The sequence below is a fragment of the Antechinus flavipes genome, chromosome 5 (genome assembly GCF_016432865.1).
Source record: "Antechinus flavipes isolate AdamAnt ecotype Samford, QLD, Australia chromosome 5, AdamAnt_v2, whole genome shotgun sequence".
NCBI classification, from domain to species: domain Eukaryota; kingdom Metazoa; phylum Chordata; class Mammalia; order Dasyuromorphia; family Dasyuridae; genus Antechinus; species Antechinus flavipes.
In genome coordinates this window covers 20,585,710-20,607,764 of record NC_067402.1, presented here as the reverse complement: position 1 = coordinate 20,607,764, position 22,055 = coordinate 20,585,710, and the positions used below count along the sequence as shown (strand labels likewise).

Below are 22,055 nucleotides of genomic sequence, written 5' to 3'. Positions count from 1 at the left end.
CTCCCTTTGTACAACATTTGCTCTTCTCCAGCCTTATTAGTACTTCTCCATGATCTTTTTTTAAAGGTTTTTTTTCCCATCTAGTAAATGTGCAGATTTATTATATTTTCTGTAAAATTACACTGACATTAATATAAGTCTCCCCATGTTTCTCTAAATTCCTTTTGTTTTGCTGTTTCTTACATTAAAGTGATGTTCCATTATATTCTCACCCACTCCCATTACAGCCCTGTATTGTTGAACAAGACAAAGTCTTGAGTTGACCACATCCCAAAAAAAGGCTCAGTTTATCATCTGAGCTCTGTTACCTCTCTGTTGAGCAATGGGCTTTGTCCTGAGTCTTCTGGAATTGTGGTCAGTCTCTGTGCTGGTCAGAGTTGTTTGTTTTCAATCTTTCTCCAATTCTTTGCCACCGCTAAAAGAATTATTAATGATATTTTTGTACATTGTTAGAGTCTGATTTGCTTAGAACGAATCTGTTCTTTATTATTCCCTCTTATTCCCCCTTTTTCTTTTCCCCTTTCCTTCCCATTTGCACATTAAGTAATACATTTCTGAATCCAATGTCGTGTCTATATTTTTTTCCTTCTTTGATCAGTTCAGATGAGAATGATATTAGATTATCAGCTTCTTTCTCAATCCTTTCTTCCTTCTTTGTATAGACTTCTACTTTTTCACACCCATTATATGAGGTAACTTTCTTAATTTTTCCTCTCCACCCATTGTATTACTCTTTTCCTTTCTTTCCATTCAAGATCATCAAACTAGGAAAGAATAGCTCCTAGGCCCTCTGTCCAATTAGATTCCCTCTGTGACCTTCAGTGATGATAAATATCTTAGGAGTCACATGTGTCATCTCCCTGTATTAGGATGCAAAGGGTTTATCCTTGTTTTGTTTTGTTTTTAATGTTTTTTGATTCTTGTGTTTTTATGCAGCTCTGGTCTTTTCATGAGGAATACTTGGAAGTCTTTTTTTTTTTTTTTTTTTTTTTTCCATTAAAGTCCATTTTTCTTTTTATTGGATTATTAGTATTGCTGGGAAAGTTATTGGTAGTTAGCTGTCTTTTGCCTTCTAGAATACTGTATTTCAAATTGTCTGCTTCTTTGTAGTGGTGACTGCTAAAAAGTGTATGGTTCTGTAACTCCTGATGAATGAATTTTTTTCTGGGTGCTTTCAGTATTCTTCTTAGACCTGGAAGCTCAAGATTTTAGTTGTAATGTTTTTGAGTTTTCACTTTGGGCTTTCTTTCAGAAGGTGACTGGTAAATTCTTTCTAGGTGGTTTTCTTTTATGATTTCTTAAAATATGTGTAGATTCTTTTTTTTTTTTTTTCTTTTTTCTTTTTTTCTTTTTTTTTTGGCCATGGATGTTAGGTAATCTCTCTTTAATGTGTTTTTCAGGGCAGTTGTTGCTGTGAAGTAGTTTCCTTCTTTCCTTTCTTCCCTCCTTCCTTCCTTCTCTTCTTTCCCTCTTCCTTCCTTCCCTTTCTTTTTTTCCTTCCCTTCCTTCCCTTCCTTCCTTTCTTTCACTTTCTTCTTTCCCTTCCCTTCCTTTCCTTCCTTCCCTTTCTTCTTTCCCTTCCCTTCCTTTTCTTCTTTTCCTTCCCTTCCTTTCATTCCTTCCTTCCCTTCCCTTCCTTCTTTCCTTCCCTTCCTTCTCTTCCTTCCCTTCTTCCTCTTCCCCTCCTTCCCTCTCTTCCTCCTTCCCTTTTCCCTCCCTCCCTTCCTTTCCTCTGTTTCTCTCTCTGTATGTCTGTCTCTCTCTTTTTTTTAATTTTCCAATCTTTTGATTTTATTTTTTATTGCTTGTTGTGTCATGTATTCATTATCTTCAATATGGTCCATTCTGCATTTTAAGGAATTTGTTTTTCTTCCTCTTTCTCTAAAGTCACACTATTAATTCCTTTTCCTGTTTTTCTTCCATAGCTTTTGTTTCTTTTCAGGTTTTTTCCTTTAGCGCTATCATTTCATTTATAAAAATCTTTTTTAAAAAAACTTCACTTCATCTCTTTTGGGAATTCTGTGCCCAAGCTTGTTTTGAGGTTTTGCCTGTAGATGTTTTGGAGTCATTTTTTACTTCTGGGTTTGTGTCTTGAATGTCCTATTTCTATAGTGGTTCATTTTTTGTTTTCCAAGCACATCTCCTGACTTTGTTGATGCTGTACTGTATACTTCTGGAAGGAAAGTCTTGGCTGGTCCTTTTGCTTCTTTCTTAGAGTAATGTGTGTAGTGTTCCAGAATTTCAGGGACACCTCAGAATGAGGACCTTCAAACTTTAGAGACCTTAAAGTAATCTCATCTACTACAGTCTGATTTCTGCCCTTTTCATCTCAATTCTACAAGTTCCTATCTTAGGTTTATATCTGAGCAACTGGCCTATGGGCTTGCCCTATTTGGAGTTCCAGTAGACTTTTGCTGGACTTAGGCCTTATCAACCATGTGAAAAATTTTGCTAGTTTCAGGATCGAGAATTGCAGTCTCTCTTTTGGTCTTTTATCTTTGTCTTTGTTATTTCTCTGGATGTCTGGGCTGGAGGCTGGCACCAAAACTCTGCTCTTAGACTCCTGAAATGCCATCCCTTAGGTGTAAATTCCTTCCTTAGTCAGCCCTGAATCTGTGGCACAGAATTGGAGTTGGCATCTCTTCCTGCACTTGGTCTATGGTTGGGCCCTCTCAGTGCTGGGTTTGGGATCCTTTTTTGTCCAGGGTGGAGGAATGATTCCTCCTCATGACTTTTTCTTGGATTTCGCCACTGGGACTTTGGTGCATTTTCTAGAGCTGTTTGTAAGAGTCTTGAGGGTAGAGCTTGGCGCTACTTCTTCCTCTATTGCCACCATCTTTTCTCTGCCCCATGTCCATGAGCCTTCAAAAGTCACTGAGAGCAGCCTAGCAGCTTCAGTTCTTGCATTTCCTGGGCCTTAATCACTGTCTCTCTGTTAACTTAGATTCCAGCCCTGTCTTGGCCATTTCTGTCCCATCCTTTCCAATCTAAAGATCATTTTCTGGCAGAGAACACAAAAGCAAATGAAGAATTAAATAGTCTGGGCTCTGCTTTGGTATGTGCTGTCTATCGTCCATTCAAGGTGAGGGAGCGGTCCAGCCCTTCTGACCCTCTCGTCCATAATTCATGAATCAGTCTCGTGGCTACCTTCATCAGCATTCTTCATCAACCTTCTATTTCAAGCTTTTGATCTCTTTGTTTATCTTCCCTATGTCCATCTTCTGACTTTTTAAAACAAATACTCGATGCATTTTTTTTTTTTTTGTCAATACACATAAGTATCCTCAGATGTCTCCTTTTCTTCCTCATCCGGATAGTATCTCTTTGTCTCCAGAATGTCATTCTTGGAAATTTTTTATTCTAACTGGGTTGATTTATTTTGGAGGATCTAGGGTTCTGTCAGACTATGCTTGTCTTTCTTCTCCATGGTCTTAAATTCTATAGAAATGCAGTCCCTCCTCTTCAATTTCTCCCCATTTCTCTACTTGAACAACTAGGTGTTCCTTCTTTGTTAGGATGTTGACAAATGATCCTTTCCCCACAGCTTTTTGTAGAATAAATGCAGCTTTTTCCATGTTGGGACTAAATTTAATAAATTTTCCATTTATATAGACATGGTAGAGAATCCTGTTCTGTCATTGTAACTTCACAAATAATAAGTAGATTTACCTATTTGTGATATCACTCTGGATGTAATCCAGATAGTTTTTCTATAGAACAAAAGATCTTCAAATAGGATTTTTTAAGACAGCTTCAGTGTGATTATACTTGAGACAAAATTAAAAGAGATTTCAAGATAGTCTGGCAGTGGAACAAAATGTGGATCATATTTGACCTCTCGCCTTTCCCCTTTGCTGGATCACTTTCCAACAGTGGTGAGCCCCCAAGGCTCTCTCCTGGATCCCCTTCTCCTTTCCCTCTATTCTTTTGGATTTCTTGTGGCCCCTTAAAAGGGCAGAGCAGGGCCTGCCTTGTGTCTGTTTTTGTAACCTTTGGGCTTAGCAGTGCACAGCACATAGTAGGTATTTAATAAATGCTTTTAAAAGGAGATTTTGCTATTATTAGAATTTGAAAAAAAAAACAAAATCAATGCAAATGTTTTAAATTGTGGTTCAAATAATGATTTACTCAAGCAAAAATAGCACCAGATTTTTCTGTTTTGAAGTAGGAAAGAAGGAATCACTAAGATAAGTGATCTGCTCCAAAGATATATATGCAGGTCAAGATCAGTGAAAATTGTGGTGAGGTAGTATGTTCTGGGGATTCTTTACACAGTAAGCATTGCAAAGAGCAGATAGCCAAGCAGCAGGGGGTGGAACTTTGCTGCTGATTCAGGGAGCTTTCAGAACCATGGCGGAGTTGCTGTAGGCTAGCTGTGAGAGACAGTATCAGTCAGGTGCAGACGAGGCTGAGCAGAGTTCCAGGCTGCCTGCCCACCGCTGCATGTAGGAGCTTCCTGTCCAGGGTCCCCTTCTCCTCGTCCTGGGGGAAGTGAGGCTGCAACCTGGCTGGCTGACCGAGTGCAACAAGCACAGGGGATTTACTGGCCATGGAGGTTGTAACTTCATCTCAAACTTTCTCTGTCCCTCCTCTAACCCAGGACATCACCATCTCCCCAGCCCCCTCATCTGCTCTCCCTCACCCTTCTCTCCTCCCCCTGCAGCTCCCACCCCACCCCATGTCCAGTCAGTTGTCACGTGGCTCTGTTCTCTCTCTGTCACATCTGTCTGATGGGGGCTACTGCTGCCTCTCATCTCTTTCAGTCCTTCACACATCTTCCAGGGTCATTGTTCCTCTGGAATCAGTGCCTCCCCGATGCCTTGAGATACATACAAACTGTCATCCTGGCATTTCAAACACTCTGCAATATGACTTTAGGCAGCATTTCCAGACTTCTGTCATGGACCCTGTATTCCAGTCAGACCAGCTTACTAACTGATCCCACGATTGGGTATTGTCTCCTGCCTCTCTCCCTCTTTACCCTTCTATCATGGAATTCTGATCTTTTTTCAGGAGTTGTGGTGGGGTTGGGGATAAAGGGATGTCTCCTTGAAGAAGCTTTCACAAAAATAACATCGACATTGCATTTAGTTTAGTTAAACATTTACATGTTACATTTGAATTTGATCTGGAACAAGTTTGACAGCTCTGCCCTAGTATACTATAAACTCTTTGAAAAAGGGGACTGGTTTCATCTTTGATTTTATATCTTTAGTACCTAGCACCGGATGCTTTGTTCATAGTAGGTGCTTAAAAGATGTTTGTTGACCTGAATTGAGAAATGTGTAAAAGTCAGACTTGAATCATACTGAGTGAAATAATTCATTGTCTTTGACTTTTCTCACATTTGTTTCTTTTAAAATAACCTCATCAGCTGAAAATAGTGGTACATGTTTGCTATCCCAGCTATTGGGGAAACTGAGGCTGGTGGAGGCCTGAGCTGGGGAGAAGGATGCCAGTGGTGATTAGGTATACACAGTAGGGTCTGTGTCCATAATGAGGAACCTTCAGGAAACAGGGTGGGCATCCCAGGGTGCTGAAAGTGGTATAGACTCACCCAGGTTGGAAATGGAGCAGATTGGTTGATTTCTATGTAGTTGGACCAGCATGTAACAGACCTGGCTGTTTTCCAGCCTGGACAAGATAGGAAAACCCAGTCTCTTAAAAAAAAATAATAGCTAAAAACATTACTGATGGCTCTGGTGGTTTGTAAATAGTTAACGATGAGGCACTTTACTTTTTACAAAATACTTGACATGAATGAGGGGCAGCTAGGTGGCCTAAGATGTAAAGCCCAGTCAGGAAAACACTCAGCAATTGTGACCCAGGTCACTTAACTGCTGTCGATCTCAGTTTCCTTGTCTGTAAAATGGGGATAATAAAAGCACTTATGTCTCAGGGTTGTTGTGAGGATCAAATGAGATAATCACTGTAAAATACTTAGCCCAGTGTCTAGCACATAGCAAGCTCTTTATAAAAGTTAGCCATTGTTATTATTATCACTATTATTAATCTCATTGTTTGCTTACAACAACTCTAGCTGACTTAGGTCTTCCAGCTCAGTGCTCTGTCCACAGTCCTGTGGGTTCCCTCCCCTCGCTTTCCTTACAGTACTTTTCCGGCAGTATTGAAGGATTATTAGGCGTGGAGAATTTTAGTGTCCAGCTAGGACACAAGGATGGCGGGGTAGACCAGAGCATGGCCCCTACGCTTCCCAGCTAGGACTCTTGAGTGGAACCTGGAAAGTGGGTGTTTCAGGGAGAAATTGGCGGTCCTATTTGATGCCCTTGTCATTAAGGAGGCTAAGGAGACACCCGAAGGCTGCTCTCTCCAGGATCAGCACACCCTTCTCTCTTGGGAACTTCACTCTATTGTCTGAGTCTTGGCTTTCTTGGTGTCCAAATCATTTGTCTTGTCCTTGTAACCTGTTCTCTTCTGCTACTCCCCTGACTCAATTGATGGCTCCCTCTCAATATTCTTGTTACTTTTAGAATTTTTGTTGATGGTCTTTAATGCCATTGTTATTTCCCCAATGACAAACAAGTTCAGTCACGGTCTATGTCTGAGATCGAATGCCCTGTTCTGCACTTGTCCCCTACCTCTGCTAGAAGGATGAGGCAAGTCCAGACCATCCTGAAGTCATGCTGAGTTATTTGCCTTGATCTGAGTTCTGAAGTCTTTCATTGTTTTTCTTTATATTTTCTTGGTTGTTTCTTTTCTTTTTTTTAGTTCTGCTTGCTTCCTTCCATATTCATCCTAAATTTCTTTGAATTCTTTATTTTCAAGTTTTCTGGTGATAAAGTAGATTCCATTTTTGTAGTAATTTCTTTTTCCTATCTGCAGCCTCAGGCTTGCTCCTGGGCCTTTTTTTCTCCATCTATTAGGGATAACATTGGCCTCTTTGAGTGTACATGTCATCTCTATGCAGATAATTTCCAAATCCAACCCTAATCCAGCTCTTTCTGTTTTCAGTCTGATTCCAATTCCCCTGCAGTCAGTAAGTAAGCATTTATTAAGGGTCTACTATGTTCCAGGCCCTGTGCTAAGAATTGGGAATAACAAAAAGAGACAGATGATAATCCCTGCCTGAAGAACTATTAATTTAATGGCTAAGACAAGAAGCAAATCTGTACAAATAAGCTACATAGAGAGTCATGGGAAATAAGAGAAGGACAGCACTAGCATTAGGGAGTTGGAAAAGACTTCCTATAAAAGATGAGATTTTAGTTGATATTTGAAGAAGCCAAGAGGAATCAAGATGAACCCCTGGATATCTCCCCTGGGATGTTCCCTAGGGAGTCCAGATTGAGCACTAGCAAAGAATGCCTGTCTTTCTCTTATGCATCCTCCTCTTCCTGCCAAGCTCCTGCCTTCTTCTGGTTGCCCAGCTCTATGGCCTTGGAGCATGCTTGTTCTCTCCACCTACTCGGCTTCTGCCATTTTCCCTTCAAAGTGCCATCTTTTCTCCCCTTCCACATGTTATTATTGCCTCTCATCTGGACCATTGCCTAGGCTCCTAATGGAGCCTCTCCCCTTTCCAAACCAAACGGCCAAATTGATGTTCTGAAAGGACCCCTTTCTTTAGGCCCTCATTGCCTAGGACGTGTATGATCTCCATGGTTTGGGCATTGAATGGCCTTTTCAGTCTGGATCCAGTTTCTGTTTCTGGGGTAATGAAGCATTAGCCTCCTTCATGTAGGGCATTTTGCAGCCACATTCGCTTCTCTGCTATTTCCCCCACATTTCCTTCCATCTCCTTCCCTCTTCCTTTCCATAGTGCTCTGCCTCTTGGAATTCCCTGCTCTCTTCAAAGGTCAGTCCAGTGCCACAAGACCCTAGGAGGGCTTTCCTCATTCCCTTAGTTGTTAGTGGTTTCCTCTGAAATTACCGTATATTTGCATTGGTTTTCTGTTTACTTCTCTCTCAGCCCCAGTCCTTAGTGGAGTGTAAAATTTTTAGAGAGACTTTTTTTGTTTGTGTTTCTATGCCCCAGTGCCTCACAGTGCAAGCACATAGTAGATGTTTCATAAAGGATGGTTGAATACAGTTTGCAAAGTCCTATATCTGCATTTGGAAATTATTTAGCACAAATATCATTTAGACAAAGTTATTTTTTAGCCATTATGAGAATGGGAAAGGAAAAATATAATTTCTCACATGCCTCACTAAATTGCCTTTTATTTTCCAAATAGTAACAAAATTTTTTGATCAAGACTTTATTATCCCATTTGGGCATAAATCAAATTAGAATTTGGAGAAATTAAAGAAAGTCTTAATTTGCAGAGGTAAGCAAATAATTTAAGGTGACCTTTTATTCAGGGGGTCAGTGCCATCTTTTAAAATTAATTAATTTTGGTCAACCCCTGTTTAGCTCTGTGTGGTACTCTTATTACTGTTCTCCATGGGAACTCACAAGACTAAATCATAGACAGGGAGAAGGGTCATGTTGTGAAATTGACCAGTGACTAAGAAAGTGCTTTTTATGATCCTGATCCTGAGAAAATTCAATTAATGGAGAAAAATCAATTAAAGAATCTGTTTGGTGGGGGAAAGTTGTGATTTCTTAGGTCTGCCAGATAGCAGAGCTCCTCATATACCAAAGAGCGGGGCAGGCCTTTGCTTTGGTCAGGTTCTTCAGGTTCGGGGGTTGGAGGGCTAAAACTGATGGAGTCCAAGGAGAGGAAACCACGAATCTGAAAGGAATAACAGCAGTTATGAAGGACTTCTCACTGAAAGCTAAGCCAACAAACACAGCTGCTAAGGCCTCTCCTCCACCCCTCCCCAGAGCTTAATGGTAGTGTATTGGATTCCCTTCATTTGTAATAGAGGCTAGAAACTTGACCCATACTGTCATCCCACAGATTCTTATAACTTAATGCATTGTTATGATGATATTTATTTATGTGGAAAGGACTAGAAATTTATTTTGAAAAGGAAATGGGTTGGGTTTTTGGGGTGGTTTTTGGGGGGGAAACTTATTTATAAGAAGATTTGAGCAGTAGTGACTTTTGGGAGGCTTTTAATTTCTTTTTAACAACTGTAGGCTCCAATCAAAACAGCAAATGTTTATTAAGCACCTGCTGTATTCAAGATAGATGTCTGGAATATAAGGAGAGATGTTAATACCACATTGTCTCTCTTCACCAGGAGCATGTGCTATGATGTGAGAGGACATATAAGAACAAAAGAAGGGCTGGGGGAAGAGTTTTGTGGAACAGCTGAGTTAGGCCTTGAATTCTTGTTCAGGCAAGACCTGGGGGAACCCTTTCCCAATCTGAAGAATATCACAGGCGAGATCAGTGAGAGAGAAAGGAGAACTGGGGCTAGTGTGGGGTGGGGAGAAATGGACACACAGAATCATTGAGTTGTTCGGCTGCAGTGTAGAACGTAAGAGTGATAGGGAGCCACCGAAGGTTATAGACGCCAATCCGTGAGTCTGCTGGGCCAGGCCTCGGGATGCAAAGGCAAAAACTAGGCCCTCTTCTCAAGTGGGGAAAATAATGTGCAAAGGACTCTGTGTCAGTAGGATCAAGTGAAGGTGATCTTAGAGGGGAGGCACTGATGATAAGGAAGAGTAGGAAGGGGGCATCTTGAGATTGAAGGAAATGGGGGAAGCCGAGAAGGTAGAGATGAGGGAGGAGAGAATCCCAGGCTTGGGGGCCGGCCAGGAAGTATGCAGGGAGTTGGGTGACAATGGAGGGTTGTGTGTGAAGAAGGGCCAAAAGGCCACTGTCATGGGGTCCAAGAGCACATGGGGGCAGAGGAAAGTCTAAAAAAATTGGAAAAAGAAAGGGCCCGATGAAGAAGGCTAGTAGAGGTCAGGGTTCTCTCGGTGACTTGATTAACCAGGACAGTAACATGGCCAGATGTGCACTTGAAGATCATTTGACAGCTGAGTAGGGAAGACATTTGAGACTGGTGGAGGAGCTGGGGAGGTGATGGTGGGGAGGGAGTATGGGAGAGTGCGCAAGCGCCCCTATGAGGCTGGGCTGTACAGAAGGGGGAGATGAGGGGGAGAGGGAGAAAGGCCAGAGGACCTTGGGCCGCACAGCCAGGAAGATGGCGAGGTCCCTGACAGAGAGGGGAGAGCAGGGCTAGGAGATCACATGTTCAGCTTTGGACATGTGGTGTTCAGGAGAGATGGGAGACTGAATCTGTGCAACATCTGATCTGATGAGAGCACCAGGACTAGAGAAGGAGAGGGGGCCCAGGATAGAGCTTGGGGGAGGGGAGGTTCTGGCTGGCAGGTGAGAGCCGTGTCTGGGGAATCAGAGCGGGCAGAAGCTGTGGGACGGGGAGAGCAAGGGAAGCACCGAGGGGAGCGAGCCCCGCCAGAAAGGGGAAGTGAGACAAGCACGGGAAGATTGCCAGAGGGAGGAGAAGGGACCAGCTTCTGAGGAAGAGGAAGAGGGAGGACAGAACGGGAAGGGCGGTTCCTCAGGGGACACAGATAAAGGAGGACAGGAATGACGTCACACTAAGAGTGTTCAGAAGAATACTCAGGAAGGGTTGAGGAGAAAAAACTAGAGATGGATGGACTGGAGGTAGGTTAGATGCAGGAATAACATTGAGAGAACTGCTCGCCAGAGTGGGGCCCGTTCTTGTCTCCAGGTGGGCGTCTCCTTCACCCATTGAATGAGTGAAGAAGCATTTGTTTGTGTGCTGAGCACCAGACTAAGTGCTGTACATATACTCAGGAAAACTGAGACCCTCAACTTTCAAGGATGGGAGAGCTGCAGAGGCTAGAAATGCCCCCGAGTTTCAGAGTGCTTTGCTTGCTGCCTGGCTGATCTTAAAGGTCACACCCAAAGCCTGGAGTTGGTGACTGCAGCTCATCCACATGGCATGGACAACCAGGCTTCTTCTCCCTTTCTCCCCCATGTGGTCCCAGGGTTTGGGGGTGATCTTAGCAGCAGCTCAGGTGCCTGGATATGTTTTGAGATCATCCTTCCTCCCCTATCTTTCCCCTCCCCCCCATTTTAATTTTCTGTGAGATAGGTGAGCTCCCAGCCTCAGCCTCCTCTTTATCTTTGACCCCTCAAAGAAGTGAAATTATGTTTCCCAGTTATTCAGAATCTCTTAGTTGCCAAATTTTAACACACTTTTCTCAGTGTTTATGTTTTGACCTCATAGAAGCAATTGACCCAATATTGACCATTCTTTATTGAATACTTCATTTTCTTTCCTCTGGATTACTTAAAACTGTGTCATCTACCACAATATCCATATGTGCACATTTTAAAATGTAGAAACAGAATTTGCTAATTTGTTTAGACATCTTCCAAATAATGAGTTTCCATGGATTTTGAATCCATCTGTTAGAAATATAGAAATGAAACATCTTCCAATAAGTTTAGAAGGCAATGGCTTGACATCAAGGAAGTTGTACATATACTAGCTAAATTTTGCCAAAACCCTCTAGACGATCAGTGGGTAGGATTAGAAATAAAGTGTCAGAAAATGCTATTCTTCTTCCATTTACATTCATGTGTCTGGGATGGGGGGGTGGGGAGGAGGTGTCTTTTTTTTTTTTTTTTTAAGCAAAGACTGCATTTAAAATAAACTTAGACTTTCTAATTGCTGTTTTACAAAATTGTTAGACCAAGATCTTGAAATGTAACAAAATATATTTAATTATTTTACTTTAATGAGAGAGGAAAATGTTTTTGTACTCTTAATAAATGAAAGGTTTTCAAAATATTTAACTTTATTTGATCTTTTAAAATGTGGTATATGTATTCATAGCTACTGGTATAGTAGTACATATAGATAGAATTTATGAAGTGAAATCAAATGAAATCAAGATTTTGTGCTTAAAGATTTTGTTACTGATAGGAAAGAGTTCAGATTTTTAAAAAGCTAGACATTTCTGGTCATAAATTAAAAAAAAAAAAAAAAGATTGGAAACCTACCCTCTGACTATTTAGTGCACAGGGGAGTAAACAAGTAGTAAAGATTGATCCAAGTTTAAGGCCTGGAAGATGATGAAGGTGATAGTCCCTTAACTAGAAAGAAAAATGAGAGATGAGATAAATTTTTGAGAGAATGAAATGAGTTCAGTTTTAGAAGCCAACAAGATATCAACGTGGTGGAATCTAGGGTAAAAATATTGGACTGGGGCTCTAGGGAAAAGTGGGGGATACACATAATAAGTATTTGTAAATGGATTGTATGTGTTAATTGGGAAAGTTGTGTAGTAGTGGGTAAGAACTTTAAGTTTGGAATCAGGACTCATCCTTCTAGCTGTGTGATCCTGGGCAAGTCACTTAACTCTACCTTCCTCAGTTTCCTCATGTAAAACAAGCTGTAGAAGGAAATGATAATCCACTCCAGTATCCTTGCCAAGAAAAGCTTGATGTGTTCTGACACAGCTGAACAACAATCTGTATTAATTATAAACATTTACTTTTTAGTCTTAGTGATTAAACTTTTTAACATTTGTTTCTTTACTACCTTCTTCTAAAACAAAACTTCTGTATTTTGTAAATAGGACTGGGGAAGAATATATTTCTAAATGTCAGTGATTATGTCTTATAGGGTTTATGCATGATTTACAGACAAAAGGAATTTGAAGTTTATTAAAAAGTGAAACAAAACAAAACAAATAAAAAAGTCCTAGAAGCTTGTTGTCTCCAAAGAGTGATTTAGATTCTTATCACTCATCCTAACATCAAAGCTCAGAATTCCAAAGGGTTGAAAATAGGGGAAAATGTTCCCGTAAGCCAAACAATCACTCCATTAAAATATAGGTTAGCTCGATCTGTAAAAACCAAATGCAAACCCAGGAATTTGCTCTCACTGAGTGGCTAAAAAATGACTGGAGGTTGTTTGTAACAGTTTTAAAAAATATTTTAGCCTCATGGACTTTCTCTTGAGTAGACCTGAGTTTTGTTTTTTTTTTTAAATCCTAATCTCAGGAAAAAAATCTTAACTTAAAAAATGAAAAATATTGTAGTGAAATGTGTTCTTCATTCAATTCTTACTGAAAATGACTTTGCTTTTTATTATATTTTCACTAAGCAATGGAAGCTTAAGTAACTTTTTCATGATTTCACTTTGGGGTAAAAAGAAGAAATTGAACTACAAATGTTCTGCCAGTTAGAGAAGGCCCTTCAGTTCCAACATTTCTTGATTTTCCCCCATTTTCTGTGTCTCATTTTCCTTATGTGTAAAAGAGATTCTACCTCTAAAACTAATCTGAAATGACTCTGGTTCAGAACTAGCTTGGGTTTTTGCTGTAGCAACAGAACCATAGATTTGTGATCCTTGAGAGAAAGATCTAGGAATTAGCTATTTTATGTAGGCTCTTTGGAGCACTAAAATCAAGCTCCAGAAATGCTTGTTGGTTTGTGGATTGTAGATTTCATATATAGATATTTTTTATAGAGCACTTAGTTATTAGTTATTAGTCATTAGTTATCTTCATCATGAAAAAGTTTTAGCTTCTAAAAATAAGCGATGGTGAAATTTCAGTGTGTTTGATAATGTGATTAACAGTTGTAGTTAGAGAATATGCCATTTGTAAAATGTAATTATGACTGTAATTAGGAAGAGAAATAAACTAAGAAGAAAAGTTTCTAATGAGAAAAATACTGGAATGCTTTTGATTTCTAAAGCATATTTGACATTTTATGTTTGTAGATCAAGGAACAGAGAAACATGAAGGAACAGTTTCTACTTCTGGGATCACTGATCAAGAGAAGGAATTATCAAGCAATGCTTTCCAAGCATTTATGGTAAGAAAATGTTTCATATTAATCTCTTAAACTTTTAAGAAACTTGTTTCATATTGGAAATTTTTGTTCCTTCTAAGAATATTATCTTTGATAAGCACATGAGAAAACCCATACTTTTGTCTTTGTTTTTGTGAAATTTGAAAAACCATTAAAAGGATTTGGAAGAGCAGCCTTTTTGTATTGCTTGGACAAAACCAGAAGAACCATTCACTGAGGTTTCTTTTCTATAGGCTTTTGTTTAGATTTAGAATTGGGATTTATTTTAATTTAGTGCCTGTCTTGGGTCCACTGAGGATGTTGTATACCTTTGGCATTTTCCATGTTAGAAGAGTAAGTTTAGACTTATTTCTCTTGGAACAGAAAGCACAGATATAGATTAGTGATGTGTTTCTAGGTAGCATGGATTTGTGACCACCATCTCTTTTCATTAATCTGAGGGATTTTATTATGTCATAATATGCATGAAATTGTTTTTGAAACTTGTAATTTATGAGGCATGTATAATGTATATATGTGTATGTATGTATAACATGTATAATTTGTGAGTATAAGCCATTGTGTATGCCTTTTGTAGGCTGGGAATTATGACACATGTCTCCAGCATCTTGCCTGCCTGCAGGATATCAATAAGGATGACTACAAGATCGTTCTGAACACAGCGGTGGCCGAGTTCTGTAAAAATGAGCAGACGACCACTGATCATTTGAGAGCGACGCTGAACCAGCTGAAGAATCAGGTGCGCCGCCGCTCTGCGTCAGCCAGTGCCGCTCAGCACCGTTCACGTGGTCACTTCCTTGTTTTCTTGCTGTAAATACAGAAGTGTGCTGGGCTGTTTTTCAGGTCCATTCAGCTGTGGAAGAAATGGATGGCTTAGATGATGTCGAAAATAGCATGCTCTACTATAATCAAGCTGTTATTCTCTACCACCTGCGCCAGCACACTGAGGCCATATCAGTCGGAGAGAAGCTCTATCAGTTCATAGAACCTTTTGGTATGTCATGGATTTGAAGCAAGTAATTGTTCGCACATTTTCTCTGATGTAGCTTTTTAAAATTCTTGAATAATTTCTACTAGGACCTTCTAGCTATTTTTTGTCTCTTTAATTGTCCCTTCTCAGTCTCCTTTGAAAACAGCTTTTTTCTTTCTGACCTCTTGATGTAGCCATATTCTTGACTTGCTTCTCTGCTTAATGCATACCCCATGGAAGACCCGAGGGCTCGACCTCTCTGCTGATCCCCCATCCCATATTTCCTTCTGGGTGTTCCATTGGCTTCTCAAACCCATTTACCTAAAATGGAACTTAGCTTTGTTTTGTGTGTATCTTTCTGATTGTATTTTCTGTTAAATGACGCCTGATTCATCTATTTGGAACATAGTTATCTTTGACTTATTGCCCTCACTTCCAGCATTTGATTAGTTGATAAATCTTCTATGTTTTTATATTCCAGTATTTCTTCTCTCTCCTTTCTCACTCTAAAGGACTCTTATCTGTAAGCTTTTCATTGATCTTGCAACACATGCTCTCAGCTCTTCTTCTATTGCATCTTTTATCCTGCTGCCAGATGAATCTCTGCTGAAAATCCTTTTCTGGGTTCTAATTTTCTTATGCAATAAACTCCTTTTTTTGGTATTCTAAGTCTTTTCAAGCAATCAGTCAGTCAACTAATAAACATTTAACACCTACTGTGTGTCAGGCAAGGTGCTAAGCACTGGGGCTACAAAAAAGGGCAAAAGGGCAGCCCTTGCTCTCAAGCTTACAGTCTAATGGGGGAGACAGTAGCAGCAAAGCAAAGTCTTTCATTGTTATCTCATGCTCTTCACGGAATCGCTCTGAGCTCCAGCCCAACTGGACTGCTTGTCTTGCCTTATAACTTCCCTGTTCTCTGCCTTTGTACTTCAAGACTACTTGTTCATACAACTCCATGAAGTTTCAGCCTTCCTTTCAATTGACCTTGCTCTGCCCCAGTATGTAGAAAGCAAGTTTTCTCTCATCTTTACCTTCTCCAGACTTTCTATTTCTCATTTACACACCATGTTCCGTTTTGTATTGTATTTGGATAAAGCTTTGCCAAATGTAAAGTATTTGGGTACATGTTATTTATCTCCTGCTGGTTCATAAGAGGACAGGTATCATACTAGTTTTTATATTTGGAGCATCTAGCAAAGTGTTGAAAATGGTAGGCTTTAGATAAATGTTAGTTCAGTTGAATTAAACTGAGAATCATTATGTTAATAAGTTGTTCTTTAATGATTAGAAAAAGTTTTTTTAAAAAAGATACCAGGACATTGCCTTCTATCAGTATGGTTTTATGGAAAGCTGTAAACATTAGATGTATTTTTTTCTTCCATATTTGAGGATAAACTCTCAGAAGTCCTGAAAATGGTTTGTTGATCTTGACTCTGGTAAAGCTTTACCATTTTGACATGTAGTCTCAGACATGTTTCTTCTGAGCAGGCATTGAAGAAAAACCACAGAGTCCTTGTAGCAACCCTTGGACAAGGCAGGGAAGGCTAAGGGAAGGGGCTGGAATTATCTCATCCTCTACTAGCTCCTGGCTGCTTGCTGTGTGTGAGAGCAGTCAGGTCTCTGGGGACAGAAAGAGGGCATGCTGGTGTTTTCCATTGTGAAAATGAAAAAAAGGAGGAAATTCCAATTGGCTTTAATTTCCATTGTTAAGAAAAATTGCTATAGTTTTGTGCACAAATGATAGTGTTAATAATGATCTAAGACAACTGAAGGACTTATGAAGAATAATGCTGTCCATACCCAGAGAAAAGTGTCTGAATGCAGATTGAAGCTGACTTTATTGTTGTTGTTTTTTTTTAACTTTTTTTTTTTTTGCTGAGGTAATTAGGGTTAAGTGACTTGCCCAGAGTCACATAGTTGTGTGAACTCAGGTCCTCCTGACTTCAGGGCTGGTGCTCAATCTACTTCACCACCTAGCTACTCCAACTTTTATTTTTTCTTGAGGGGGTTTTGTTGTTTTTGTTCTTTTGGTTTTTTTGGTCAATGTTTTCTTTCATATGACTGTTATGGAAATGTTTTGCTTGATTACAGGTGTATAACCTATATTGAATTGCTTGTATTCAATGGGGAAGTAGGAAGGGAAAGAATCTAAAAACAATGTTAAAATTGTTTTTACATGTAACGAGGAAAGGATAAAATACTAAATTTAAAAAGAAATTAAAAGAATTTTTTTTAAAGAAAGAAATGGATGGTATTAGCAATTCCATACAGAAAAGAGGCTTCAAAAACGCCACCTTTCTGAATCCCAGTGTAAAACCTGGGGCCTCCTTGTCCAGCATTCTTCAATCTGGGGCTGTGTCCTGGGTGGGGTAGGGTTCTGAGGAGCTCCCCTCCAAGGCTGTGCCCGGGAGGGCTGAGGTACAGGCTCTAAGCAGGGGGTCGGGGGCATCTTCCCAGCGTTTGTCGCCTTGACGCTTTTCTTTTGCCCTACCCAGAAGAGAAGTTTGCCCAGGCCGTGTGCTTCCTGCTCGTGGATCTCTACATTCTAACTTACCAAGCCGAGAAAGCACTGCATCTCCTCGCTGTCCTGGAAAAAATGATCTCCCAGGGCAGTAATAACAAAAATGGCAAAAACAATGAGGTGAGCCTGGGCTCCAGGCTTGGGGAGAGGGAGGGAAGTGCCCATTCTCGCAGTCAGTGTGTCAGTCAAACTTAGAAATACCCCCTGAGCATCAGACCTGGCCCAGCCTTGCAGAGAGGAGAAAAGGCTGGAGAAGCCAGCTAGGGCCGAGGTCAGGTCCAGCCTGGGCTAGCCACTGCCTGCTGGGTGGGGATAACAAGAACACCCCTTCAGCCAGGGGAGGGTCACGTGAGACAGCGCCATGTAAATGTTACTTGTCTTCATCATGATCATCATTAAAGATGTGCAGACAAGCTCCGTACCAAGAAATTAGGAAGCAGCCCACGGAAAGGAGGGGAGGAATCCAAAGGGATTGAGGAAGGGTTCAGGGAAAAGGGCTTGAAGGAATCCTGCAGAGGAGGAGCAAAAGCCTTCCAGCAAGAGAAAGTCTGGAGTCCCTGTCCCTGCATCAAAACTTGGGTGTTGGGCATCGAGATGTGGGAAGACCAGGAAGAGCCAAAGTAGAGAGGCTTTGGAGGCGGAGCACAGCATTCTGTATTTGTTCCTAGAGGCAGTGGGGAGACACAGAAGTTTATGAGGGGGGCTCTCCAGACCTGTGCTTTAGGAAAATTCCTTTAGCGGCTGATAAAGGATGGATTGGGCTAGGGAGAGACTCTACCCTGAGCAGGTCAGGGCAATAATCCAGCCTAGAGGTGACAAGGGTCTGCTCCGGCAGTGTCCAGAGGGACAGGGGAGTGCTCAAGGGGTATGAGAGAGCACAAATGGACAGGCCTGGGCAAAAGCATGGCTGAGGGACTAAGAGGCAGGAGCGGGATGCCCTCCAAAGTGATTGGAAAGTTAGAGAAGGAAAGGTGGTGAGTTGTATTTGCATGTGTTGAGCTGGCAGTGATCCAGAGGGCCAAGCTCAAGACATCCTGCCATCAGGATGTGGTCAGGAGTGGGTGAGCTTGGCTTTGGCTTACTCTCGTTTATTGGAAGATTGTACACAAGCAGTAGGTGGGACAGAGGTGCCTTTTGCTTGTAAATAAACATCTCGCTCTAGTTTGCTTATCAAAGAGGAGATAGCAAAGTGATTTCCATCCAAGATCTTTGTACTGCATTGGCCTGGGCAGCAAAAGCAGCATGATTTCCTGGGAGCATTTCTTTTTCAGCATTTTAAAACATTATTTTTATTTAAAATGAAAGAAATTAAAGCCTCATTGATTAAATACTGGTTTGTTTTGTTTCTTTGATTTGTGTGTGTGTATGTGTGTGTGCAGTCAGGAAACACTACCGGCAAAGAGGGATCAAATCATAAAGCTGAAAGTGGAGCCTTAATAGAAGCTGCAAAGTCTAAAATTCACCAGGTGAGCTGATATCAGAACTGAAGTCTGCATACTGTGTAGTCAGCTTGGTGATAGAGGCGGGAAGTTAAAAACAGGAAGCAATCTCAAAACATCTGTCTTTACCCTTGCAGGATATTACTTAATTTTGTGGTTGATTTATAGACATAACTCTGTTTCACTTCAATTGTCACTAACAAAGAGGCCTTTTTAGTGGTTATGTCCCCCACCCGGCAGTGGTGGAAATGGGGGGAAAGGGGAGGGGGTAAGGGCAAAGGATACTAGAGCATCAGCACAGCCTTCATTCCCGCTTTAATATGTTGACTTTGCTCCTAAAATAGGATACATTTGAGATCATCTTAAAGCAGCTTTTTAGCATTAACTGCAATTATGACATTGTATTTTTTACTCTATCTCATAAAGTTGAACATTGTTTTGTGATGTTTACATTCACTGTAGTTCTCATGTAAAAAATTTTCCCTCCAACTGCAGTATAAAGTGAGAGCTTATATCCAAATGAAGTCCCTGAAAGCTTGCAAAAGGGAAATTAAGTCTGTCATGAATACAGCTGGAAATGTAAGTATCTGACAGTTTTTATTTTTTATTTTTTTTTCACATAAGGGCATGCTGTATATATACTTACCTTCCTTTTCTTGGAGAAAGTATCTACGCTGACATTGAGAGGTGCTTCACTTATGCTTTTTTTTTTTTTTTTTTTTAATAAGCTGACATTGAGAGATGTTCTACTTAGGGGGCTTTGACTTTTTTAGTTTCATAGAGGTTAAAAATTCAATTTGAATCACTTCTTTAAAGTACTCGTTAATAATAACTTTTAAAAATAATTGATTGTAAATTTAGCCTTTTCTTTTTTTGCACCCAATGGTGCTGGAAACTCCTTACAAGGAAATCCGTCTCCCAGTCCAGCACTTTGTATGGAAAATGAAATCAAGTGACTCACCCAGAATCCCATAAGCAATCTGGGCAATAGCAGAACTTGAACCCAGATCTTGTGTACTCCATAGCCAACGCTCTGGCTTGTGCTGGGCTGTCTCAGAGCAGTAGCAAACATACCATGCAAAATGAAAATTTTTATTTTACATAAAATCCCCATCACGGAGTAGAATAGAACTAAGCACATTAGCAGAAAATAAATACTAGCAACCTTTTTGTAATATAATCTACCTTTTTAATTATATCTACGAGTAGCACTAGTCTGCTTACCCCAAATAACTGAAGTGTATTTGTGTTTTGGATGGGCTGAGGTTTATGTTGATCTGTTGTTCAGATTCACTGCAACATGTGTCTACTACAAGGTGGTAGTACCTGAGACTGCGAGCCCTGAAATTTGGCCCCTCTCTACCTGGATGACTCTTAGTGACATCCAGAAATGGGAAGCCATCTCATGCTTTGGGATGGCTTCTGAAAAATCAGGGAGGGATGGAAGCAAGAAGAACTCAACTTAGTTGAGTGGCTGGAGGAAAGGGGATGTTGAGACCTGGAAATCTGGAGTGAGCGAGCGAGGGAGGGAGGAAAAGGGACTGCAGGGAGAGATCAGGCTTTGCCCAAACCCAGAGGTAGATCTGGAGCTGGGTCAGAAAAGGTGGACTTCCTTAGTGATCAGGAAGCTATTAAATAAATGAGCATTTGAGGCAGAAAAGGGAGCCAGGCTATGGAACGGCTGCTTGAAAAGCCAGATGGGTTGAGAAATGTTTAAGTCTTAGTAACTTTTGAGACTGGGCCTGGGATTCCATTCTTGGGTTACTCAACGCCTAGGGTTTGCTCTGGGTGAATGTTTGTTTTAAATAGATTACAAGTTGAACTATAGGAGATACTATGAGGAGAAATTTTAGGAAGAGGGGAAGGCTGTGATTACAGGGTTTGAGGGGGAAACTCTTGTTTTCTTGGAACAGGGTAGTAACCAGTTTTTAGCCCACACAGCAACAGTGCAGCAGCCTGCTACATGGTGACTTTTAGGCATATTCTTTTTGTTAGGTCTTTCTAAAAATGATTGCTGAATTGTTGAGTTAGTTTTGGACAATTACAACTTACCCTTCCTTAGGAGAGTGTCATTTTATTTAAAAATAGCTTTCTTTTCTCAATACACACACACCACACACACACACACACACACACACACACACACACACACACTCTTTCTCTCTTGTCTGTCTCTCTTTGTCTCTCGTGAATCTGTGATTTCATCCATGTGGCTCTCTTTTAAGGGCACGTGGTAACTACCCGTTCTTGTCTTCTTGTGTGGTGTGACAGTAAACTCCAATAGTCAGGCACACCCAAAACACACATCTGGATATCATCTTTCCTTCTTCCTCCTCAGAGCTAATAGCCTTTGAAATTCTCCTTTGCATGCCACACATTCTGCTGTGTTATTTCCCCCTCCACCGTCCAATTCAGTTACACACTCTCTAAGCACAGGGCTGGCTGTGAGTGTGTTCCCAGGCTTTGGCACATTGTGGGTGTGTAATAAATGTTGAATCCATGCATACTGCTAACTTTGCCTCCACTGACTTGGAAACGTATTTAATTCAAGTTTGTTTAGAATTACATGAATTATCAGTCTCTGTAGTAAGTGATCAAAATGCTTGTTAGTCCATGTATTGGTCAACCTGCCATCTGGGGGAGGGGGTGGGGGGAAGGAGGGGAAAAATTGGAACAAAAGGTTTGGCAATTGTCAATGCTGTAAAATTACCCATGCATATAACTTGTAAATAAAAAGCTATAATTAAAAAAAAGAAAAGAAATGCTTGTTAGTTTCAATTTAGTGAGGTAACAAACGAAAAGCATGTATTCTTAAAGTGAATTTTTGATAGTTTGCTCTGTTGTTGACAATTGTGTTTTTTAATTTCTTTTTAATAACTTCCTGTAGGAATGAGAGACTTGGAGAACAGATATTAAAATACCAAGCAACAAACACTAGCTTCTGTTGACTATGCCATAATTATATTGGTTCATTGCTAACTTGTTAATATAGTAATGGAAATCTGAAATCTGAACTCAGTATCATTACCTCTTTAAGTTATAACTTATGTTTTTTTACAGTCTGCTCCTTCTTTGTTTCTTAAAAGCAATTTTGAATATTTAAGGGGCAATTATCGAAAAGCAGTGAAATTGTTAAATAGTGCCAACATTGCTGAACATCCAGGATTCATGAAAACAGGTAAAAGAAAACCATGAAATTTGAATAATGTATATTCTATATCTCTTCCTCCTCTTCCTATGTTCTCTGATCACAAACACTTCTTGAGAATAATTTCTAAGTGGATAATTCTAATGGTGTCTCATAGTGGTAATACCGTGTGGAATCTCTACTTTGCCTTTTCCCAAACTCTTATGATTTCAGTTTATTGCACACTGACTTCTTACTCCTTGTT

At 40.4% G+C, this 22,055-nt stretch overlaps 1 protein-coding gene across 6 annotated transcripts in view; it reads left to right on the top strand.

Annotated features, from left to right (window-relative positions):
• CNOT10 (CCR4-NOT transcription complex subunit 10) overlaps positions 1 to 22,055 on the top strand; it is a 64,080-nt gene that overhangs the window by 5,781 nt on the left and 36,244 nt on the right. For all 6 annotated transcript variants that reach the window (XM_051963280.1, XM_051963278.1, XM_051963279.1 and 3 more), the window contains 7 exons: positions 13,642 to 13,736; positions 14,311 to 14,472; positions 14,577 to 14,727; positions 17,199 to 17,344; positions 18,604 to 18,690; positions 19,159 to 19,242; positions 21,724 to 21,841. In XM_051963280.1, coding sequence (XP_051819240.1) covers positions 13,642 to 13,736; positions 14,311 to 14,472; positions 14,577 to 14,727; positions 17,199 to 17,344; positions 18,604 to 18,690; positions 19,159 to 19,242; positions 21,724 to 21,841 — 843 coding nt within the window. The remainder of the gene's footprint in view (positions 1 to 13,641; positions 13,737 to 14,310; positions 14,473 to 14,576; positions 14,728 to 17,198; positions 17,345 to 18,603; positions 18,691 to 19,158; positions 19,243 to 21,723; positions 21,842 to 22,055) is intronic.